The sequence below is a fragment of the Arvicanthis niloticus genome, chromosome 5 (genome assembly GCF_011762505.2).
Source record: "Arvicanthis niloticus isolate mArvNil1 chromosome 5, mArvNil1.pat.X, whole genome shotgun sequence".
Lineage (NCBI taxonomy): Eukaryota > Metazoa > Chordata > Mammalia > Rodentia > Muridae > Arvicanthis > Arvicanthis niloticus.
The window spans coordinates 91,739,246-91,764,461 of record NC_047662.1 but is presented as its reverse complement, the minus strand read 5'-3'; the positions used below and the strand labels follow the sequence as shown (position 1 = coordinate 91,764,461).

At 44.2% G+C, this 25,216-nt stretch overlaps 1 protein-coding gene across 4 annotated transcripts in view; it reads right to left on the bottom strand.

Moving 5' to 3' along the window:
* Abca1 (ATP binding cassette subfamily A member 1) overlaps positions 1 to 25,216 on the bottom strand; it is a 119,300-nt gene that overhangs the window by 28,233 nt on the left and 65,851 nt on the right. For 3 of the 4 annotated variants that reach the window (XR_013110673.1, XM_076934966.1, XM_076934965.1), the window contains 21 exons: positions 22,911 to 23,050; positions 22,460 to 22,576; positions 20,176 to 20,373; positions 19,265 to 19,470; positions 18,332 to 18,508; positions 17,674 to 17,896; positions 15,818 to 16,039; positions 14,651 to 14,855; positions 13,464 to 13,577; positions 12,459 to 12,630; positions 11,375 to 11,506; positions 10,123 to 10,265; positions 9,799 to 9,936; positions 9,065 to 9,285; positions 7,694 to 7,772; positions 6,680 to 6,882; positions 5,008 to 5,056; positions 4,706 to 4,819; positions 3,585 to 3,733; positions 1,866 to 1,990; positions 149 to 247 (listed from right to left, as the gene is read on the bottom strand). Coding sequence is in view for 3 of the 4 variants with exons in the window: in XM_076934966.1 (XP_076791081.1) it covers positions 149 to 247; positions 1,866 to 1,990; positions 3,585 to 3,733; positions 4,706 to 4,819; positions 5,008 to 5,056; positions 6,680 to 6,882; positions 7,694 to 7,772; positions 9,065 to 9,285; positions 9,799 to 9,936; positions 10,123 to 10,265; positions 11,375 to 11,506; positions 12,459 to 12,630; positions 13,464 to 13,577; positions 14,651 to 14,855; positions 15,818 to 16,039; positions 17,674 to 17,896; positions 18,332 to 18,508; positions 19,265 to 19,470; positions 20,176 to 20,373; positions 22,460 to 22,576; positions 22,911 to 23,050 (3,226 nt within the window). In the remaining variant the exon portion in view is untranslated. Of the gene's footprint in view, positions 1 to 148; positions 248 to 1,865; positions 1,991 to 3,584; positions 3,734 to 4,705; positions 4,820 to 5,007; positions 5,057 to 6,679; positions 6,883 to 7,693; positions 7,773 to 7,799; positions 7,873 to 9,064; positions 9,286 to 9,798; positions 9,937 to 10,122; positions 10,266 to 11,374; positions 11,507 to 12,458; positions 12,631 to 13,463; positions 13,578 to 14,650; positions 14,856 to 15,817; positions 16,040 to 17,673; positions 17,897 to 18,331; positions 18,509 to 19,264; positions 19,471 to 20,175; positions 20,374 to 22,459; positions 22,577 to 22,910; positions 23,051 to 25,216 lie in introns of all 4 variants that reach the window. The other variant, XM_034502177.2, reaches the window with a different exon arrangement.

Here is a 25,216-nt window from a genome sequence, read left to right as displayed (position 1 = left end):
TTGATTTGGTTATCCCCTGGCTTTTTAAAATAAAAATTGACTGAAAGAAAAAAACTGACAGTCATCACAATGAAACAAGCAACACCACCAGAAAGAAAACCAGGTGGTCATCATGAGAAGGTAGCTCATGATCTGAAGTGTCACTCACGGGATTGGATTTCCTTCCATACATCGGGTCCCGAAGCCTGGATCTTTGGTTAAAGCATTCAGGAGTTCCTGGGTGCCAGTGTCCTCTGGGGCATCATTACTACAGAAACATAGAGAGACATCCAGATCAGTAGTTCATCAAAACCAGGAAAAGTTTTCTACAGAAAAAAAAAAAAAAAAAAAAAAAAAAACTCTACTAAGCACTTTCTGAGGAACAAGCTTCTAAAACCGAAACAAATAATATACTGAAATCACCTGCAAGGAGCTTCAAACATCTGGGTTCAGGGTAACATACAGTACCCCAATGAAGATGTACAGAGATTACATGTGAAAGCGTGCACATATATACACACAAATGCATATGCACTTCATTTGAAATAAGAAAAATCATTAAGAATCAGTATTTCAAAACTACTCTGACAATTACCATTTGACATTGACAGCTAGGACTTTCCAAGAACAGACAGGAAGATTTTATTGAGTATCCATATGAACAACTAAAAAGTCCAAGAAATAATGGACCTAGATAACAAACCAATGTCATGATCTATAGCTATGGGCAATACTAGATCATCGACTAGAAATGGATCAAACAAACTTTTAACTATAAAAGATGAAAATGATCTAGAACAAAAGAGGCTAATAAATGATCTATATATGATATATACATATCCTACACACACACGTGTACACACAGAGACAGATCTATATATGATATATATGTATCCCCCACACACATACACACAGAGACATTTTTTAAACCTTTTCAAACTTCCCTCTATATCACTGACATTTTCTCCCATCTATAGACCTACCAGTGCATCAGAACTGAAGAAAACCTGTACATGGTCTAGAAAGTCCTCTATCTTCTGATTTTTAATAGGACCAATATGGAATAGGAAGCATTTTTGCCTAAAGACACACACTTAGCTAACATCCTAACTTGAAAGACTTATGATTACTGAATTAAAGCATATCTGGTTATTCCTGACAACACCAGCCTGTACTTTCAAATATTATTTACTACTATTCTTTGTTACAGTAGTGGCTTGTATAGGAACCTGAACCATCATGAGAATACCCATCTTACTGCAGAACTGTGAATTCTCACTCCTCAGCTCTCAGTATCACAAACACTATTGGTCTGTTTCCACCCTCCTCTGTCAGGGGCATCTCTGTCTATACACTGAAGGCCTGGAATCAGCCATAGGCCTGAAGACAGAGGTAGGCCTAACATGCATGCCTGCTAGCACAAAGTCTTGGGTCTCTGTGGAAAAACACTAGAACAGATGGCTAGAAGCTATTGTAAACAAACAGCTTTGGTAGATAGTTGCCAGGCTCTAGTCATAGACCTTGTAGATAGGTGACCTTGGCAGATAGTACCAACTTAGACTAGGACAAGTGAATCATAGGCGGAGTCATAGTGTCCTGTCCCCTGAACCTTCACCCAGCTGACACACTGTTCTGGAAGATATCTGTACTCCCCCTGAACACCTACGCTCCTGTGTCATCCCCTTCCCCACATCCTGTCTTTTTGTGTATATAACCCTTGTGTGAAAAAGTAAAAATTGCGATTTGATCAGCCTATAGACAGATCGCCATTCTTTGCGTTCGCCTGTTCCCCATCTTCTCTTTCAGGTGACCTCCCCGAACCCCTGTTTAATGCCCTGCTGGCCAGGACATTCCTCTGCCCTGAGGCACAGAGGACAAACACATACCTGACAAATGTATACTGTTCATTATACATCCAGGGCTGAAGTTCCAGGCTGGGGTACTTGCCAAAGGGTGGCACAATCAGGCTGAACACCAGGGCAACACAAACAAAGAGAGCTGGCAGGACAATCTATAAACAGGCATTGGAGAGAAAAGAGACAACAGAATAACTTTTTAGAAACCTAAGGAGCAAACCCATGAAAGTCTAGCCAACCCCATAGACTAGCAACACAGGAATGAGGGATACAGGCAAGGCCCAAGGCTGAGTTCTACCAACATATTTTTTGGCAGCTAGGAAGCAAAAAAGACTAAAAATTGAGTGTCTCCCTCCCGAGGTATTTCCTGAGGCTGGCAGCACAAACACAGAGGCTATGGTCATCTAACAGAGGCACAAGCTGGGACTTTCACAGAGTAGAGTCAGAGTTACTGACTCTTTTAGGCCCAACCCTTTTTCCCCTCTAAAGACTGAGAAAAACCAGCCTGGATCATAGTCTCAGGTAGAAGGCTGAACAGCCCTGGATTGGGAGCCAGAAGACTGAATTCTGGTTCTGTCTCCACTGCAGGGGTCCTATGTGACATCAGTAAATCTGAGGACTGAGAACAGGGAACCAACTCCCCCATCAGAAGCAGCAGCTACCAGTGTCTCTCCTATGAGCACTGTGAAAAGCATAATTATCTAAATTCTTCTTTGAAATTCCCCAAACTTTATACATCCCTTCTCCGAAAACAACATAATGTATGGGTCAACTAAAGGATCTTTTCATTCCTTTCTGAGGGATTTAGCCTTTAAAAGTTCAATGATCCAACGATAATCCTGGCTGCAGGTGTAACTTGGTAGTAGAAAGCTTGCACACCCTGGGATTCCATCCCCAGTGCCATAAGAATTCAAACAGTAACTCTGATTTTAATATCCCTGGATTTTAATATAAAAAATTATCACTGGAAGAATCATTCCACTGGAAAGTACTGTAGTGAGAGTCAGCTCCTTTAATATCTGATTTCGTGGTTATTGGTGGTGTGTTATCATTGTCACCATTCACAAACTAGAGCAGTATGGATCAGAGGGAAGTCAGCCAGTGATTCACTGAACCAGATTTCAAATCCAGGCTTCACACTCATGCTCTGAATTAGTGTTGCCCAGGTAGTCTGTAGGGAGGACTCGATGGACATGTTCTCTATAATTCTTCATTTTGTAGAATGAAATAACTTTATAGCTGACTTTAACTGATCAAGTCAGCACACACACACACACTGTGACATGGGGGATCGATGTGCCAGTTACATTCCTAGCTCTCTCGATATCCTTTCCATCAGCTAAGTGTCAGTTAGAGAAAAAAAAAACCCACCATGTTTCTAATAATAAGTGCACTGCACAACTCAGCATGGCAACCTCCATGTTATGAGGGTTTAATCTGCCCAACCAGTTTTCTAAACTATGTCCCTTTCAAGATCTCCTCTAAAATCACACCCTCTCCCCAAGTAATGCCAAACACCAATCTAAATAAATTCATTTCATCCTCCTAACAATCACACATCATGGGTCATTTTCAGATGAAGAAATTGAAGCTCAGGGAGATCACTGGCTACCCAGTGATGGCCAGAAGAAGAAGTGCATGGACATGCAGCTAATCTGGTCCCAGTATGGACATCTTGACCACAGTCCATCCTGTCTTCACCAGTCCAAGAGCCTGCAGTCCATGAAAGCAGACACCAGCACATCTCACCTGAGCAAAGAACCCTTTCCTGCTCCGTCGGGCAATCAACAGCCTTTTCCACAAAAGGGCCACAAACTGCTGCTGGGTCAGTTTCCAGCCCTTCAGCTGGTAGGAGCCTTTGCCATCCATCCCACTGAGCAGGTCTGTCTCCCTGGATTCTGTACGCAGAAAATACAGAGGGTCAGCTACAATCTCACCTGAATCTGAATGACTCTATTTTTTCCTCTGCTATCTTCAGCAGTCATCTTGGAAGCTGGGGTTTGAAGCCCCCAGTACCTCACAGAAGTAAATGGTTTTCTTGAAAAAGCCACATTTAAGAAAAGGCTCTAAGTCAAAATTGCATTTCTCAACATGTATGCTTTCAGTCCTCATCTGATGAGCACAGAAAATGAAGATGTCTTAGGACAAGCAAAGATGTGCTTCGCTCTGGAGCAAGCTGTTCCTAGCTCCATGAATTGGGTCATGTAGGCTGGCACACGATGGTTATTAGTCTTCTATCTTTTATATGCATTGTAAAAAAGTGGAAACATTTAAAACATCTAAGTCCTGACAATGAAACATGAAGTAAGAACAAAAAGCCAGACTCATAAAACCAGACAATTTTCTGTCCTCACCAAAACTTGTCTAGAAATCCTTGTCTGAGACCAATGACTCCTAACTGAGGCACTTAGGTGGTCTATAAATTTGTTTCATTTCATACCACCCTCGTCCATCTCAACCACATACGGACAGTCATCAAAAATATATATGCCAAGGAACACAACTTCCTCTTTTATCCCTTCAAAATCAAACACCCATTCAACACATTTTCATTCAATGCTTAAGTGCTTAGGTATGCAAGAAACTGGGGCCCTACAGAGATGATAATGAATAGACAGGTTCAGTGTATGGATGGGTCTTCTCATACCCATCGAGAAAACTTTCTGTCTAATGAAGTTATGAGGGTGGGCTTCTTCAGGTTTGACCAGACATGTCACGTTAAGAAAGGGGCTCTCTCATCTTTTCCACTTTTCTTTGGAACCTGTTTGGATCTGTGATCTTAGCCAAAGGCCATCAAAAAGATAGCTAAGAACCACATAAAAGACAAACTCAAGTTCAAACAATAGAACAAAGATCCTGCCCATGCAAACCTGGGTCTACGTCAGAGTCATTCGGATCAATAGCATCGTCTTCGGTAAATGGGTGCAGACAGCTCTGCTTGTCCCCAAAGGCCCGTCTGTTTCGTCTTGCTAGCAAAGTACCATCTAAATGGAAAAAGAAGGGATCCCACGGTTTATTTATCTGTAATATAACAAACCTTCCCAGAGCAAACCCATACACTAAAACTGAGACTGAATCAGACCGATGCAAAGGGAAAGGTACAACAGGGGTTAGCCCCAGCAGCCTACAGAAAGCCTACCCACAGAGTGTGCAGCCCACCCAGCCAGCTTACCTGAGGTCTCAGCATCCACGCCACTGTCTTCAGCCACTTTGAGAAATATCTGAAAAATTAAAGCAGGATACAATATAAGTAAGCACTTGTTTTATGAAAGAAGTTATCACTCCCTAGATTAGGTTATGAAATCCCATGTTAGGCTCTTAAGATAAAGAAGGTGGAGGGCGCATTAATCACCAAGCATTTCATCAAAACCACTTGAGAGGAGTTATTTGGAAAAGAAAACATTTCCTCACATGTGACCGCTATCAGTCGGACAACTCTTTCCAAAATAAAACAATGCATTATGTCTGTAGAAGAAATTCATTCTGAACCTACAGAGAATGAGGCAAGTCACTTTTATCAGGTATGTGTTGCCAGATCTTTGAGTAGGACATTGTGGTTACTTATCTAAGACAAATGACCACAAGGAAATAAGCTTCTTATCACTAGAAATAAATATTACAGTAGAAAGAAATCTGAATGAAGTCACTGATTTCCAAACCCGCCGACAGACCACTCTGTAGGAAGCATGTGACAGAAGTTCAAAGTCATGTCTCCAGAAATCCTGACTCAAAGGTACAAGAGAGGAGCTAGAACCTCAGGTGTCATCATGGATGACTACTGCACAATCTACCCTGGGAATCAGCCAAGCCACTCAATGTTTACACCCGTCCCAGGCCCTAAGGCTTGTGACGATGTATCTCTAAAGAGAAGCATTGCTACTAAGTAAAGATAACCTGGGCTTTGAAGCCCCAAACCTCTGATTTATAATCTTAAATCAACGTCACTATTAACTCTCATCCTGCTGTGGTCATTAAATGGAGTGACACGGGTATACTGACCACTCTGCAGGCCACACCCCACAGCCAGGAGCAGTCTGCTAACACAAATAGATCCCATTTGTCTTTAAGGGAGAAAATATGAAGTTGGGTAGGTAGAAAGGTGAGGATGGGGGATCTGGAAGGAATTGAAAGAGGACCATTGATATGTCTGGAATATATTCTCAAAGAAAAAGTAAAGATATTATTTAAAAAAATAAAATAACAGGGGCTGGAGAGATGATTCAGACATTTAAGAGCACTGACAGAGAGCCTGTGTTCAATTTACAGCAACCACATGGTAGTTCACAACCATCTGTCGTGGGATCTGATGCCCTCTTCCGGTGTTTCTGAAGACAGCTACAGAGTAAATAAATCTTAAACAAATAAAATGCAAATAATAATAATCAGGTTAAATAAATAATAATGGATTAAATAACCTTAAACAAATAAAATACAAATGATGATGATGATGATGATAAAATAATAAAAGAGGCCAAAATTCAAAGGAGAGCAAGGAGAAGTGTAAGGGGGGATTTGGAGGAATGGAAAGGATGGGAGACATGCTACAAGTTATCATGTCAAACAAAACGAAAACACCAAAATTATCAAGTTCAGCACCTGGCCTCAATCAACCGTCCATAAATACCAGTCATTTACTATGTGTGAGCGTTGTCACCTGGACACAACACTATTCACACCAGGGAGCAGTCCTAATACTGCTGTCTCCCACTACCTATGCTCTTACGTATGGTTTACTGGGGCTAACATTCCCCAGATGCCAATGCCTTAAACTCTCAGTAACCAACTCTATAACCATCTTGTTGCAGCCTATGCTGTCTCTCTGGCCTTGGGTTTGTTGAGCTTACTTCTTCTAGGGTAGTCTCTGAGATGCCATAACTGGAGATGCCCAAGTCTGAGAGCCGGTCATCAATCTCATGGAAGAGTTCCACAAAAGCTCCCTCCTTAGCGGCTTCATACGGCAGCACGTAGGTCAGTTCGTGCCCGATGTCCTCCACCAGCCGAGCTTCAGACACGTGCTTCCTGATGAGGTTGGAGATAGCAGAGACATCTGCAGGGGGCAGAGTGTGAAGGTGCTCAGTCATCTCAGATGCCACAGAAAGAACCAGCTTGCTTCTCCCTTTCCCAACAGCTCAGCAGCACCACATATATACACCATACGTCCTCAGATGCCAAAACCCATCGGCTTATTCATCTCTGGCATGAGAAATCCCAGGAGAGCAAAGACTGTCTCTAACTCATTCTTATGTCACAAAACCTAGGCACATTTATAGGCACTAGGTGTCTGATGGATAGGTGCCTTGTATCTAATGTGTATGTATCTCTTCAACAGAATGAGTTCAGGAAGCATTAAAGACCCTGCCCTTCTGTAAACTTTCCGATAAGGCTATCCATGATTTACCTCAGGAGATGGCTAATCAAACAGTTTGTGGGAGCAGAAACCTTCCTGGAAAGAGGCAGCTGTGGGGACTGGATAGAGACAGCCAGCTCTATATTTTTATTCCATATGCCACTGGTAGTCCTGGTCTCTCATAGGCACTGCTTGAGGGAAATCGAAATGCCATTCCTCATCTCCTGGGCTCTCACCTTTCTTAGATGCTGAGTTCAGCTCCCTTCCTACTGGCTTGGCCCTCCGCATCTCATCCAGCATCTGGTTGAATCCACTCCCCCACCCACCAAGGTATTCCCCAGACCCCAAGTCAGGTCTGTTCTCTGGAATACAACCCTCCCAGCCCCAAGACCAAGCCCCATGCTCCCCAGCAAGTGTTAGGCCAAGCCACCACCAAGCTGCATTCACTCCCAAGGCCACCCAGTCCAGCCCAGCCCAGCCCAGGCCAGCCCAGCCCAGCCCAGCAGCAAACCTTGAGTCAGCGCCACCAGCCTCTGCACCTCTCCTCCTCTGCCTCCACTCTGCCCAGCTGCGGGGAGCTCAGGCACCACCTGAATAAGAAACCCCAGAATTCTTACCGATGGTCAGCGTGTCACTTTCATGGTCGCTGCCCAGGCCAGCATCAGAACTGCTCTGAGAAACACTGTCCTCCTGATGACAAAGAAGGAGGTGAGAACGGGTCAGGGGTCAAACCGGGCATAGCCACCACCACCTTTGATGCACAGAGCATTCAGGAAGTTCTACCGCATAAAACTAGAGCAGAAAGCTTTGCCTGCGAAGTTCAGAGGCCACCACTGCCATGTGTGTGCTCTATATGGACAGCCTCACTGACTAGGGTGAGAGAGGTCAGCAAACTAAGTGATTGTCAACAGAGCTGTGGCCACAGATCAATGCTGCCATTGGTCATTTACCAACCGCCCCAGCGTGGGATTTACCTGTCCGCTTAGCTAATTTAATGCTTCCTCCATGTGAATATGCATTCAGTCACTTGGGCACCTTATTAACATGCAGATGTGGATTCAGCAGGTCTGAACAGGGCCCAAGTCGCCATGTTCCTAATGAATTCCCAAAGAAGCCTTATGTGCTAGACTTCAGACCACACTTGAATGAGGAGGCTCCAGTAAAATGAAAAATAAATGGATACAAGTTCAAATCAGGTGGGAGTTGGGGCAGGTAGGATGTCTGGTGTGACCGACCATACAAACACATCTCAGACATGTAAAAAACAAAAACAAACCAGAAACCAGATCCAGGATTCTGGTCCTAACTGTTAAGTACTTGCTGGGAGACTTTGAATATGCTACAAACTCCTACAAGCTAATACTGTTTTCCCTGGGTCGCTCTATACTTGAAAAATATAAAATATAAAAACAGAACAAAAATGTACTAATATCCTTATTTTCTCCTAAACCCACAGGTTATACAGGGGATGGGATAAAATCAATATATAGTAAATATTTGGTGTTTTATAGTTTCAAAGTCAAGGTCAGTAAGATTTAAGGCAATAAGCAGGAATGGCAGGACATCTTGTAGCCAAGGCTCCTCTTACCTCTTGGCAAGTTCTCTTTTCTTTGATAGAATAAAGCCCTCAAAGGACTTTTCTCCATAACTCAGGGCACTTCCAGAGGGAATATAAAAGGGGCTGCACCAGAACTAGTGTGGTGGGAGCAGGGTCTCCTGGGCCTTCCACACAGGAGCCATGATGCACTGCAACAGGTCCACAAAGCAAGGGGAATGTTGCCTCAATCTTAGCAGTGTGGGGCGCTGGTGTACAAGCCATCTAAGCCCACAAGCCCAGGCTGCCCAGCCCCCACACCAGCCCCACCCCGAGATGGCTGCTCACCTTTTTCAGACATGACACAGTGCTGCTACTGTTTCTGCAGGAACTGAGGGACGAGTCCACATCTTTCTTGACCAGGGTCAGGTAGTAACCTGTTCCCAACTGGTTTTTCAAAAACAGGGAGGAGCCCACACAACACAGCTTCCCATGGGAAATGATGGCAATTCTGTCCCCTAGGATGTCTGCCTCATCCATGTGATGTGTAGACAAAATAATGGTGCGGCCTGCCAGGCACAAACACAAGGAGACAGGACAGTGGGACTTGTCAGTTCTCACTGATCATAGTGGTACATATGACCGAGATGCCACATATGAGAAAGACATGGGGAGGCCTTTTAACCTCTGTAGATGTGACCCCAGCATGGCAAGGCTTGGGGGACAGCAGTTGCAATTGTCACAAAAAGAAGGGCAGTATTTATTTGGGATCCTGCTCTTATCAAGTGTGCTAAGAAGTTTACAGACAGCCATTCCCATTAGTCAGGGCCAACATGAACAAGGACATGGTCTAACTACAAGACGTATGTGTATGCTTATACCCTTTCTGCTCTTCTGGTAGGCCCTTAAATAATGAAGTATATGTTTTAAGAATCTTGCAAAGCAGGACAGAAACTGAGCTTTAAGGAGGCTCCAAACTTACCTTGAGAAGCAACTCTGCTACCCTAACAAAACCAGCTACAGTCTCCCAGGAGCCCTTCTCTACCCCAAGTCATGACCCCGAAATAAGTAACAGCATGTACCTTGCCGGTATTTCAGCAGAAGCTCCCATATTCCCCTGCGAGAGTACGGGTCCACACCTGCTGTGGGCTCATCTAGAATGACAACCTTGGATCCACCCACGAAGGCCAAGGCCACAGACAGCTTTCTCTGCATCCCACCTACAAGGCAGAGCAAGACACATCCTCAAATGGTGACTGGAGGCTGAGGTGGTGAAAGATGACTGGAGGTACCCACCTGGAGACATAAAGAGGGATAGGCTTCCAACCACCCAGGCTTGAACTCTGGGGTGTTTGTCTGGAGAAGGAAGGAAAGGAAGAAGGGGAAGGAAGGTGCCCAGGGCTCACCTGAGAGATGACTTGTTTTGCTTTTCAGCTTACTGGGGGGTAAGCCAACATCCAGGGCCATCTGCTCCATCTCTGCTTTCACATGCTTCTCTGAGAGCCCCTTTAGGCGGGCATAGAACCAGATGTGCTCCTCGACAGTCAGCCTGAAGGAAAGAGAAGCAGGTCAGCTCGGGGCCCAGCAGGATCTAAGTACCGTGGCACAGTTTTCTTCTCTTCCATACCACTCTTGACTTTGAAAAAAAACACCCAATTTCTTTAAAAAGGTAGCCAGAAGGAAGAATTCTTGGTACACAAATAGCGAGCCATACAACAGAACATTTATATCCTATAGCCAACAGGCCTGATCACAAGACACTGGGCTGTTAAAACTTTAAATTCCAGGGTTTTGATTCAGTTTTCTAGTGACCATGTTGGCTCAGCATTCGCTAGTGTAAATGAACCTCAACGGGTCTCAAATTCTAACTCTAAAGTAAGGAAGGTCCTGAAAGGCCCTGGGAGGCCCAGAAGCCCAAGCCACTGAATTTAGATAAAGGGACCTTAAGACCTACAGGGTGGAAAGGCTTTTGCCTGCAGTCAGAGGGCTCAGAACATTCCTTGTTCCTCTATCGGAGAGCTCAGGACTTCCTCTGTTCTACTACCAGGGCCCCTTGGGGATCCTACTTACTGGTGAGACAACCTGGGTGGGAGCAAATGACTTGAGCAGGGAACACAGGGTCATTGTGCCAAGTGTCTTTTGAGGTTCTTGTACCATGCCTTAAGGAACATGCTGGTCAGTCTAGACAGAAACCAGAGTCACTCAGGAAGAGGGACCCTCAGTTGAGAAATTGCCTCTACCATATTGGCCTGTAGGCAACGTCTGTGGAACATTTTCTTGATTAGAGGCTGATGTGGGAGGGCCCAGCTCACTGTGGGTGATGCCATTCCCTGGGCAAGTGGTTCCAGATTGTATAAGAAAGTAAGTTAGGTTAGCCATGGAGGGCAAGGTTGTAAGCACCATTCCTCCATGGTCTCTGCTTTAGCTCCTGCCTCCGGGTTCCTGAAGTGATAGACTGTGACTGAAGACTTGTAAAATCAAATAAACCTTTGCTTCCCCAAGTGGCTGTTGGTCATTGTTTTATCACAGTAACTGAAAACAAACTACCTACCACTCCACACCCAAAGAAGGGAGATTCTTTAGTAATACTCTACTCAGAACACCAGGACTCCCAGGTCACAAACAGGGATTGCTCCTCTGTGTGCTTCTGCTACTCACATGTCAAACAGCACGTTATGCTGCGGACAGACTCCCAGGTTACGCCGAATGGAGCTCAACTCAGAGCGAATGTCCTTCCCCAGGATGTAGGCAGTGCCAGAAGTTGGGGGAAACAGCCCAGTCAGTATTGACCTGAGGACAAGAGTAACACATTCAAGAATCAGGAAGACCCAGGAAGACCCATTCAAGGCTGCAGAGCCAGGGTAAGGAGATCAGATCACACCACTTGACACTCTATCCCCTCCAATCTAACCTAACCTAATCTAATCCAATCTAATCTGACAGATGCCCTCAGAGCAAAGAGGCCATTTGCTTTACTGAGTAGCTAAGCATGATCCTATGTCTTAGAAATAGGAGTCTGCTAGGAGCATCTGAAAAAAAAAATGACACTCTTAATTTGCAAGAGGATGTTTTGCTCCTTAAAACATATTTTGTGTGCCTAGCATCTTGTACATAAAAAGTGGACAAATAAGAACATACTGCTAAAAGAGAGCAATGTTTGTGTTGCAGAACAGAATTTCTGAGTATCAGTCATATTCATAACATACTGGTTTTGTGCTGAAGAAGAAAACCTGTCACTCACGAAGATCAACCTCTGGAGTGGCAGGGAGCCACACTACACACCATAAGCAAACCATGGTATTCTCTGGCCCTTCCTCTGTCCTCAACAGGTCCCAAGGAAGGCAGAGGGAGAGAGCTGCCCAGGCCTTCTCTCATCTGCTTGGAGACAGATTTTCTGGGAGTGTCCTTCTTCCTCTAGCTTGTTTGATCTTTCTTTAGAGTCTCTTGCTTCAAATCTCTTAATCAACAAGTTCAGAAACAGACAACCTCAGATTCCAAGAAAGCTGCGGAATTCTGAGCACTGCATGAGAAAACTGCATGTCAAAAGGTCCCTGCCTGTTTTAGACTAAAGGAAAACCACCTAGCAAAATCTAGACCTCAGAAAGCATGCTCATGATTAAGTGACGTTTCTTCCCATCATGCTCTACTCTTAGCCCAGTGACCAATCCAATTTCCCTAGATCTATGTTTATAAGTGGGGATTTCCTGTGGCAGATCTTGGGAGAGCCACACCCTCTTCTTACATGGTGGTGGTCTTTCCTGCTCCATTGTGGCCCAGGAAGGAGGTGATCTGGTCCTCATAGAAATTTAGTGCCAAGCCATCCACAGCAACCTTTTTGCCATCTCGGTAAACCTTCACCAGGTTCTGAATGGACACCCCCAGCTTCAGATGAGTGGGTTCCTCTTCCATGCAGACTGTGACAAAAGAAAGGAGATAAAGATGATCCCACAGAAAAAAAAAACTGACCTGACCAGTAGAGTAAACAAATACAAATCTATGCTTAGACCTTCAGAAGTAGTTGCTGTCCACGTTCAACCTTTAATGTTGCAGACAAACAGAAGATGAAATATTTTAAGCCCCTTGGGACACTCATGCTGGTGGTAGCAATGAAGTTACAAAAAGAACATTAGTCTGTTGATGAAAAAAGGCTGCACAAACAATTAAAATACAGGATGCCAACAGACATTCTAAAAAAAAACATAGCTAAAAGTATCGTGGATGTCCACATAATATTATGCAATACTATTCATTAAGAAAAAAAATGAACTAAATATATGACAATTTGAGTGGATCTCAAAAGAATTATAATCCACCCTCCCCCGCCCCCAAAAAATCAACTTGTCCTTCATGTGCGTCTCAAGCAACTGGAGCAGGGGCTATCCCAAAAGCTGTTGCCTTTACGTGGGATATGTTCTTCTAGCTGGGCTGCCTTGTCTAGACTCAGTGGGAGTAGCCTCACAGAGAATTGAAGTACCAGGGTGGAGGGATACTCAGAGATAAGGGTATACTGATCAAAATATACTTTCCTAGAAGAGGGGAGACAAAAGAACTGCTCCTTGGGAGCCAGATAGGGTTCCCACTAAGTGCGTGGGACGGCAATGGAACGGGTACATCTGGAAAGCACATACTGCATGGCTTTTCTCCACCTTGATTGAGGCTTTGGGATAGCGTTACATGTAGGAGGCATGCCCTGCTCTGGCAGGGCAGCAGTACCAGCTGTGAGGGAGTGCTGGTCAGCGATACTTACTTTCTGACACCCCCTTCTGGCGGGAACCAGCGTAGGTCTTCTCATCAATTTCCTCACCAAACCAGTAGGACTTGGTACAAGGAAAATACCAGGGCCTGGGAATTCCGTACTGCCCTGAAAGCAAAGCACAGGTAGCACAGGTATGACCCAAACGGATGCAGTCTCAGTGTTTCTGATGTTTTCCAGTCAGATCCTCTTTCTCCCTGACACTCCCTACGGGGAAGACACAGGCTGGAGGGAGACAGCTACCTTTTGATGATACCTGCTGTGCAGATCATATACTCTGCCCCTCTCCGTGGCTTCCCAACAACTCCCTGGGTGGTAACAGAATCCTCATTTTAGAGATGAGCAAACTGAAGGACAGGCAGCCCTCTCCAAGATCACCTACCCAAAAACTAAGGACTCAGAACTTGAATCTCAATCTATACACGCAAATTGCATGGTTCGAGGAGGGAGTTCAGATATGGGTTTAAAAACATTACAAATGGGCTTCCTTGGAGGAGAGTCAGAGGGTGAGCCGGAGGCTAACTTCTCCCTCCCCTAAAATATGATATCAGACAGAAATGTATCCTAAAGAGGGTTCCTGTTGTACTTGGCAAAGGAGGTTAGGGAAGCATCAAAATTAATTGTTGGTGAATACTAATTTGCCTTAGGCCACGGGCAAGGTCTAAGACCCAATATAGTACATTATTCATAACCTGTAGTTAAGAGACAGATGTTCTCCTAAGGCTTCCTCTTCTGGAGACATAGACCTAAGAACCCAGTCAGTACTGAGAGGAACCTGACAGACTTTGACTTAGCTGAGCTGAGGTCATCTCCAAAGCACTAACGCTTAACAGACACGTGACCTTAGGCAACCCCCTTAACTACTCAGTTAGATCTTTCCTTTAGAAACTGTTTACAGTAGCAAACAGCCCAGAGTAACCTTCCAAATCAGAGTCTGTAAAGTACTTTCCTCAGCACCTGGCACACTGGGCTCAAGAGATGAGTGGCACAGTCGTAGTAACACATGCTTTCAACACAGGTGCCTTTCCTTGGATTATGTGTTTTTCACAAGCTTAAAGCCCAAGCCAATTCCCAGAAGTGCCCTCATCCTTCTGTAATTGCAACACAAAGAAAGGAAGGACCTATAGGCAGAAGCTGCTTTGCCCATCAGTTGGCCAAAGCAGTATGGAAGCTTGGGGTACCTGGAAAGACTGCCTCGATGTACCATGTCATCACACCATAGAGAAAGGAATCAAAGAGCATCATAGACACTGCAGTGGTGAGATTGAAGCCATCCTCCTCTACCGGGCTCTCAAAGAAATTATCCCATTGGACTCCGATGCCTTGCTCCTCAAAAAGGGCGAAATACTCACAGCCAAATCCAAAAGCCACAGGAGACAGCAGGCTCTGAGAGAAAGAGGGAAAAGAAAATGGTCTACATCCTTGCTTTTCTCATTTTTTTTTTCTCTTCTGATGTAAATTCCACCTCGGGAAGTTTGACTTTGCAAATTACATCAATGATAAGGCACGTAAGTATTCTCCTAGAGTCCCTTTCAAGAAGTAGACTCTCTTGCAGCATACAAAATGATTTCATTTATAAGCACTCACTATGCAGACACATTTCAGAAATGTATGCACGAGAGCAGGTGAGACTTTAGAACTGTACGCTTCCCAAGATATTCCAAGGCTCAACGATCCTGTCCTCCGTCCAGCCTCATACTGACATTCATCAAGGACTTTTTTCACTGATCAGTCATTGAATATTCAGGATCAGAGAAGCCACTTTAAGGCTTCACATTTAAGACACTCAAGCCTTTGGCATTTGGAGCATGCTGAGAGCCTTCTATTATCTTATCAGTGACCCAGCAGGGCAAGTAGTGCTTGGCTCTTACTGGTATTCTCACAGGCTTAAAGACTATACCTACATTACACAAAAGACAAAAATGTCCTGGTCAAGGATCCATAGGAGGGTAAGTCATGTTTGTTTTTGTTCAGTCTGGAAAATATTACCCAAGTCAAACAACACAATGGATACAAGAAAGACAAGGGACAAGAATGAACCATTGGTGGCCTCAAGCTGTCCATGGACGTGACTTTGCTGTGAGCGTTTGATGGCCAAAGAGCTAGAAGATAAGGGGTAGCCAATGGTATCTACTGCCTAAACTAGATCCATTCCCCAATGTCATTTATCTCCAACCAGTTCAAGGAACAGTCTGATGATCTCTGACAAAAATCAAATCCAACCCAGTATTTACTCAAAGGGCAAAGGAGAAACGATATAGTAAGAGGGGAGAAGAGAAGAATTATCCAGCATCCTGGGGTCGGGGAACACCTGGACTACAACCTCTATAGAGAGATCAGTTACTTACAGCAAAGATCTTGATGGAGAAGCCCACATAGTCCTGCCAGGCTACACACAGCACGTAGGGCAGGTACATCGTGAAGTAGATGATGCCCCCACAGGCTGCTGACAGGTTGGTCCGGGAGAAGAGCGTGCTAATGAGGAAGCACTGTAGGATGGTCACCGTGGCAAACAACAAAAGGAAGACGAACACCACGCTGGGGTCACTATAGGGCAGCAGGTTTCCGAACTGGAGAGGAAGAGTCTGGATAAATGTGTAGCCTTGGCAAGCCTGGCCACTCACTTACGTAATCTTAATGCTGGTTTTTACTCGTAATTCTTTCCGAGATAATGTGGGGGGAACCGTGCTGCTTGCTTTTCTGATGAGGAAGTGGAGCCCATGAGAAATAACTTACTGGAGAGACTATGCATGAAAAATCACAGCAGAATTATGGTTAAGGACAAAGTCCAGGACTTTCTACTTGATCCTAGTGGATAATTTTGTTCTCTATCTCTCACAGAGATAAAGGAAATTGGCTTCTTCTTGTCTAAGGACAACTACTGCCTCTAAGAAAAAAGTCATGTGAGACAACAGCCCACATATCCTTTCTCTCCAAAAGCCTAGGAAAAAGGCCAGGCAACCTGAACTTTTCCCTGGTAAATACAAAGTCTTCATTCATACTCGCATCTAAAGTTCTGGGGATATTCTAAGCTCTGAGCTCATTGGTAGTCACTGTGGACACTGAAGCAGGCCCTGTCAACACACAGCTGACTAAGTCAGTTCCCACACACTGGCCACAGGACCCCTCCCCTTGTCACAAAGCTTAGGTCCTTGCCCTCAGATACCAGAGCATGAGAAAAGAGTTTGTTTCAGAACAACACACAAATAAATCTTGGTTCTGTCATCCTTCGGTGTGTTAGTAAGGCTCTGACTTTCCCTGAGTACTCAATGGCTTATTGTAGGGAGGATACGCTGAGGCAGCTCACAGTGTGTCCTCTGACCAGTGCTTGGCATCAGTAAGTGCTCAGATGTAATATATATAGTAGCTGGTATTAAGATGAACGTTATATTCTCTTGTTTTGTTCTCTTGCTGTTTTAGAAAACACTAACTCTTAGAAGAGGCATCTTTGTATGAAATAACTGTTGAAGCAAAGGAGCTTAAGAGCAGATTTGTGTATGAGGCAAAACTTCACTGCCCAGACTCCACTTTAAGGGAGAGCTTACTTGACTACAGGTAAAAGACATCCACATGTTAGCTAGGAGAGCCAACAGGCCCTGGAACACCCCTTTCCCTGGTGAGTCCCATGAGCCCCCATCCAGTGACTAGCCAAATGGGGAAGAGGATGTCAGGCCTTGGGGGTAAGAATCTGGGCTTTTCAGCTCAATTAGGGAAACTCTTGGGTAAGCTGAAGGTTCTCCAGAACCTACTGTGCTGTTAAATCATGGCTCAACTCCTTCCTCTGTATGACCCAACATGTACTCCATCCCTCCAGATACTAATTCCTAATGAATATCCATATTCTAAATAAAGTCTGCCTCAGCCTCTTCCTCCAGAGAGCCAAACCTTTAGTGGCATCTGACTTTCCAACTTCTGAGTTTACAAACATGGAAATAACCCCTACCCGGTACCCCTAAGGATAAACTCCCAAGTACACAGTGTGATACATGTAAATTTGTGCTTCTCCAGAAGCATAAGCCCTGGGTCCTAGCTACTTAGCTACTAACTAACCCAGTGGGTTGATTGGGGCAAGTCATTACCTCTCTCTGCATTTTCCTCAATTCTGATGGAGGGAAGCACACATGACACAGAAATCTCTTTACCCCTTAGCTATATTATTAGGTTAGTCAAGTCTTATCAAGAACAGTGAGTGAGTCCACCTTACCTTCAAGATGATCACCAGCAGAATAGCGCTCAAAAGCAGAGGGATGAAGCTGCTAATGAACCAGCTAAACCAGAGGATGCCATTGTCCAGGCCCATGATCCGCATGGTCTCCTTCAACCGAGCCTCCTTCTCATAGACAATACCCTTGATGATCACAGCCACAGAGTAGATCCAGGCCAGAGTCATGAAGAGGGGCATTGACCGGCTCATGACACGCAGAAAACTGGAGGCACAGAGAAAAGGCATGAGAAAAAACGGCAGTGTAAGCCAGACATCGATCCAAGGTCTTGCATACTAGAAGGGAAAACGACATCAGGGTCGCTAAAGAAAAGGCCTACTGAACTCTCATATGACCAAATTTTTCATTAGCAATAGACAGAGATAAGAACTTGGGCTTCAAGAGTATAACCATGCAAAATTTCTTAAGGGGCTCACTTTAATAACTAGGAAATGGTTAGGGTAATATTAAGATACAGGATACTTTACTAAATGGTGGGGGGCAGAATCCAACTTGGTCTTTCACGAAAGGTCAGTGTCTCTAGGGTCTCCTATTGACTTGCTTTTGCTCTCACACCATGAAAAACATGCACATACACACACACACTCTCTACAAGGACCTGGTGATCTGAGGAAGATGTTGGCTTGTTGGTACACTCACAGGTCATCAACATAACAGGGGTAGGGCATCTGTTGCACATAGACACCCGTTTTCTTCTCAGTTCCTGTCAGCACTCTGATGATTGCCTGCTCTACCACATCCTGCAAGTAGGCGAAGCCACCCCAGACATAGCGCATATCTTCAAAGGGGTCAGCCCGGGGACCAGGGTCCCAGTACCTGAAACCAAACACCAGGTGATGAAACACTCATACAAAGCACACCCTGAAAAATCCAATTACCCACAGTTCCCCCCAAACCTCCTTGGCTACTCTTCCTAGTTTTCTGTTTCCTATTCTTTTCTTCTTCTTTTTTAAAGATTTATTTCTTTTATGTTTATGAGTACACTGTAGCTGCCTCCAGACACACCAGAAGAGGGCATCAGAGCCCGTTACACCATTACAGATGGTTATGAGCTACCATATGGTTGCTGGGAATTGAACTCAGGACCTTTGGAAGAGCAGACAGTGCCCTTAACCACTGAGCCATCTCTCCAGCCCCTCTATCTCCCATTCTTATCGCAGTTGACAAGTACATAGATTCTTGGATATAAATAATCACAATGGACACACTCTTATGGGTATATTTTTCTTTTCCCTTTACTGGTGACTAATGTTGCATCTGATAGACATACTGGAATTTCCTTATCAGTTGCCTGTCTCTTCTTATAAAAATATGTATGGCTAGCATGGAGACCCCGACGCTTTCCTTTCTTTCTCCTGACTTTTAAGTCCTTTAGGTTAGCTTTTGAACAGGAATTTAGAAGCAGAGTGATTAATAATTTATAGCCTTTGAATAACAGTCCCCGGCAATGGAATTTTACCAAAGTCATGCCGTGGAGGATTTGTTGTTGACATTACTTAATAAAGTACTGGTCATAAAAGTCACCCAAATTACATTCTTGAACTCTGCAAGACTGACTGCGGTTCAACTTACCCATCCTTGATCTTATTAGTTCTTTCAACGTTGTCAATGTCCATCCGGATCTTGTACTTTACATGATGGGGCAGCTCCATACTGTCAGGAATGACTCCCGTGAACACGATGCCAGCCCAGAACTTCCTCTCATCCAGCAGCTCCATGGACTTGCTGATGAGCATGACCTCCGTCGGGATGGGCTCCAGCTTGTTCAGGTTGACACACTGATGGACAGAAGGAAGCCTCATTAGAACACTAGCCACAGGAAAGACAAGTGGGAGCCAGAACTCAGCCTCCTTGGAGAGGCTGGAACTAGCTGCCCAAATTCTTAATCTGTACCAACTACCCATCCCTAAGGTAGTTTTCCAGGTTTCAGCCAAGCTTAGAACTGAGATTTACGTGAAACACTGAAAGTTACTTGAATTGCTTTGTGTGAGGGAATTATTCTCTTAGCAATTTTTATTCTCTTAGCAACATGTTTTAGTCACAGCAACTAAGCAACTAAAAATCAGATAAAAAATCAGATAAGAAAAAAAATTCTAGTCAGCCCTTTTCCTTTCCATCATTTTTAGGATTAAAGATTTAAAGTTTTATTTGCCCCCAATTAGATTAGGTGAGTTTCTTAAATAATGCCTTTATAATAGCACAGTTTATTATCATCAGGATCTTGAATATCAAAACAGAGGAAAAGCTAGAGAGTAACAGATCGAAACACTGGAGTCAGTCTGAAACAAAGCTAGAAGCAAGCTTATTCGCTCCTTAGGCCACTCATCTGATGTTCATCTTGCTCACCAGGCCTGCAGGAGATAGCTGTACATGACACTACACATTCATTCTAAGCCCTCCTTCTGCCTATAACTTTATCGCAACAGCTCAAGGGAGAAAACGGCCTCAGCCTTTGCTGAAGGGTATGCGCAGCAGACCCTCACCTCCATGAATCGAGATATCATCTGGATTGCCTGGTTGGTCTCATTGAAAGCTTCTCTCCATGTATACACAGAGCCATTTGGGGACTGAACGTCCTCTGGATTCTTGGCCAGAAATGCCATGATGTCTTGGGCAGTCCAATCTAATCCATTCAACTTCTGTTTCCAAAACTGGTCATTGCCTCTGCTGTCTAACAGTGTCTGTCATTCCAGGAAGAACAAGTGAACAGTGATCATCAAGTTCGTGGTAACGAGCACATCTGACAAAGACTGAAGTTTGACATGATTGATGTTGGCCAAGGCTAAATGAGAGACCAAGTCGGACCTCTGACTTTGCAGTTCACAGGCTCCCACTGTACCAGACAGCTCGGGTTGTTTTACCTCTAACAACAGTAATAGTAGTGTACAGAGGGACCTACAGGCATCGGAACTTACCAAGTTCCCAAAGGGTGGCTTTGATACTACCTACCTCACAAAAAGGAAAATGGCACTTCGGGTGATATTAAGGTGGCTTAGGAGTGGGAAAGCAAGGCTGGAAAACCAGCATTGATTCCAATGTACCCACTGCATTGTGCTACCCTATCTTTTGAGATATGGTCTGATGATGCCAAATAAAAATGCTGTCTCTAGACTGAGCCCATTTTTAATGCTTAGTTCAAAGAAGTAATACTGCTGGTTAATCCAAATAAAAGATGGTCTTTCCTAACTCCAGGACACTGGGATCATGATGAAGAAAAGAAGACCTGTTTCCCATCACCTGGCAATGTGAAAAAGGTAAGCCAATCTGGTCTCAACCAGCCAGTCCAGGGGGACTGGGGCAAAAGTCTACACAGATTCTCCTACATAGATTCCCTAGTGAAAACCACCACATGTGTATAAGGACTTGTCCCTTAAGAACCAAGAGCTGATGAATAACTACAGCCTCCAAAGCAAACTCTTGATTTAGAAGCAGCGAAGCCCAGGCATGGTGGTTGGTGTCTGGGATTCCAGCTTTGAGGAAAGCTGAAGCAGGAGGATGGTCATGAGTTTGAAGTCATCTGGGGCACATCGTGAGTTGCAGACAAATCTGAAGTACACTGTGAGACTCTGCTTTTTGTTTTGTTTTGTTGCTGCTGTTTTTTTTTTTTAATGTAGGGAGACATCTATATATGCCAAACTCAATTAAAATTCTCTTAAATCCCTTTACTGTCAGACACAAAACAATCCCAAGAGCTAGAAATATGGATGCCAAGGAAACAAAGCCTAGGGTCCACACTGCAGTGTGTCCTGTGGAAGGATCCCACGAATCTTTCAGAAGAGAAAGACTGGAGCTCACGGGAGAACATTGTACTGCCAGTGTCAACTTGTGCCATGACTCAAGGCAAGAATGCCTAAGACTGTTTGTTGCTCTTGATTTTCTCACCCAAGTCCTGTGTGTATAAAGGTTCCAAGTTAAACATTCTGCACGAATGTAACAGCACTGGTGTATCAAAGGAGGCTCTGGTTCCTTCATCTCCAGGAAGGATCAGTAACCTGTCCCCCAAGGGGACCTAGAGTATCCCTAAACTCTCAAAGAAGTACAGTCTCTAAAAACCCAGCAACCCTCAGGGCACAAAGGTTCAATTCCAGAAACCTGGCAAAAGTCCTCCCTTGCTTCTTAATGGCTGAGGAAATAAAAGGGAGTGATCTTCCTTGCCATGGCAAGAGGGAGTTGTCTAACGATCCTGACTCAGGCTGAAGCCCAGATGAGGTGGTTAAATGGTTCTCCTGTTGATGCAAAGGAGACACTGCATTCTCAGGCCGCTCTCCCTTTGAAACTAATGCTACAGCATGCATTCCTTTCAAATGGCCCCCACATGTTAATGGCAACTCCCACGGCAATGGCTGAGGTGCTGTATTCTCTCTGTGCCTGGAGAACCAGTATCTCTGACCTGAGTGCCAGATCACACTTCTGTTTCTATACCTCCTTCTGAGACATGGCAGGCTAAGGAAGATACTGTGCCTACCTTGGTGACTGGAGCCCAAATGAAACTACTCAAGTGTCCTGCAAGCACCAATCTCTACTTCCAATTTCTGATCCGCACTGGGTTTTGTACAAAGCTGCTACTGGACCATGAGGGACAGCAATGCTGGCATCCCCAGGGCTATCACTGCATGGAGGCCTTTGCCTCTACAGGAGTGGTGTCTGTGTGGCTTCAGCTGATCTCAATTGCTTTAACTTGCAGAACTGTTATCTCAGGGATTTCTTGGGAGATGTCTAGAAACCTTTTCCAGATCAAGCACACAAAGCGAGCAGAGAGTCGCTCACCCGGACAAGGTCCATCTCTTGGCTGTTCTCCATGAAGGTCCAAATTTGGGGGCTGAGTTCTTCCCACATGCCTTCCAGGTCATGGAACACAGCCAGCTCCTGAAAGGTCTTGTTCACCTAGAGTCAGGTAAGGAACCGGAATTCATACAAATACAAGAGAGGCAGAGGCAATGAACGTTCCAAGGTTCCCTCAAAACAACACCCATTACAGAAACCTCGTCCCAGTCCTTCCCAACCTCAAGAAATCCCTCCTGTAGCTGTAATTCAAACATTCAGGGCTGGGGTGTGGCTCCCAAGACTACATGTGGATTTGGTTTGATTTTGACTATTTAAAAAGTCCCATTATGGCCAAGAGTATACTCAGCATACTCTATCTGAAGCTGCTTTCACTTCCTACCTCACATTCTGAGGGGGAATTCTGGGGACAGACTCCTAAGCCTGGACAGCTTACCTCAGCCATGACCTGCCTTGTAGCTGGTGTGTCAGGTGTATAGAGAATCTTTCCAACAAGCAGTGGTTTGAGTGCCTTCCAAATAATTCGAGAAAGAGGACTCGACTCCAAGTTCTTCATCAAATCATTGCAGTAAGGAGCTACGAAGATGACAGAGGACAGACATTCACTTCCATATCATGGCCACTTCCCAACGGGAACTTAGGTTTGGGAGCCCCAGAGCCAGTGCAGGGTGCAAATCCCTCTCCCATACATCACAGAACAGTTATGCGGATGACTTCCTTATCTGCACCTCAGTTTGCTCAGCTGTAAAACGAAAGTTCGAAAGTTCAGAACACCTACTTGGCAGAGCCACAAAGAGGATTAGATGGGGTATTTCCAGTGAGATCTTTACTTGGTGCTCGAAATCAGACCCTTTCTTAGACTCACATCTGAGCTGATCTCCAGGAAGGTTTTGACTCCACATGCCATCTCAACTCTAGCTCCACACCCTCATGCCAGCCCTCACAATGTTTTTCACCCAACACAAACAGGATTCTTCTTGGGGAAACCAGAGGGCTCCATTTAGACTTTAGTTTCAAGAAAAAGCCAACGATTTCCTTAGTAATTATAATAGATCCTATCACAAATAATATTTATATTTAATAAAAATTTAAAACTGAAATAGCCAAAGTTCAAACGGACAAATGGGCTTTGCTTAGATACCATGCAACTTCTATGAGCTGCTTGATAAATAAATGATAAAATAATGATAATAAAGACAGTGAGTAAGGGACATAGTAGAAATGGCCTCACTCATGGTATGCAAGCACTCTATCATTGTGTTGTATCTCCAATGCTAGAATGCTTCCTAAGGAAACAAGCCCTCAATTACATCTGTTGTGTAAACAAGAGATGCCCTTGGACTGATCTGCAGCCTGAGGAAGAAAAGATGGCTTCATAAAACTGGCTACACTATCATCTTCTTCAGCATTATAAAGCAACTCGTAAAGTTCCAGAGTGCTGTGCTCCAGAGAGCACAGGCTGTGTTACAGCCACACATGAAGCTGTCTCACTTCTTGCCTGCGGTCGAAAATAGTGAATGCCTCAGCTGCATGGCATACTCAACACAAAGATGCCATTGTTAGAACTGTAGCACTGGACATATGCTACATATGACCAGGCACAGGACACACCTCCACACAAAAGTGCCCACGTGTGGTGACTGGATATAGAGATACAGGTTTGTCTAACACCCAGAATGCAAAACAAACAGGCGACTGAATGTCAGAGTGTGACGGTGCATACATGCCACCATTAACGAGATAGTTCAACTGAAAAAGCCAGGAGGACTTGGGCTTGAATCTCAGCTCTTGGGAGATTACCTAGGAATGCAGCTTTAACCAAGACACTTAACCTCTGGGCCTATGAAATTTGAAGTTCCAGAACCTTCCTTGCAGGGTTACTGTGAGGATCAAATAGGTCATTTAAACAGAATGCATTATGCATAGGCAATTTTGCCTTAATGTTAGGTTTTCTTATAGTTGTTGTAATTGCTATTATTACTGTCACCCACTTTTAGGTGTTTATTGTAAAGCACAGTAATATGATAATAATTATAATTATAGTAATAATTATGATTATACTATTTTATAATTATTCTATTTTATAATAATGTACTATTATATACTAATTATGATAATTAAAATAAAATTAAAATATCTCATCATTTTTAGAAGTTTTTCTGGCTTTACTCAGGTATTAATGAACAACAAAAATGATACATATTTTAAGTATGCAACCTGATATTCTGGTACACGTATCCACCATGACGTGATTAACACAACCCAATCAAGCTAACTCATATCTCCATCACTTCATGTAGATGCCCACTGCATCTGTGCAGTAACATTAAGACAAACTCCCTTACAAAGTTTACAGATATAACACAGTGTTACCACATCATCACTAAACCATCCATGTCCTCTTCAGCGTCATTCATTTTTCACAAGTGAATTTTGTACTCCAGCCAATGCACCCCACCCCTCTATCACCCCATCCCTCCATCGCCCCCAGCAACCTCTTTCCTTACCTCCTTTGTGAGCATTTTTTTTTCTTTTAGAGTTCGCATATGAAAAGAACTGGGGAGACCGGCTATCAATCACTCATTCATCTTTTTGGCCTCTCGTTACTAAACACCTGAGGGAGACCAGGCCCCTCAATTCAAAGAACTGAGAGTGATTCACTTAAGGACTCTGTACTTGAGGAGTAATGTCACGAGAGTAAACAGAGAGGACAACTTTTGCTACTACACAGAATAAAGGAAC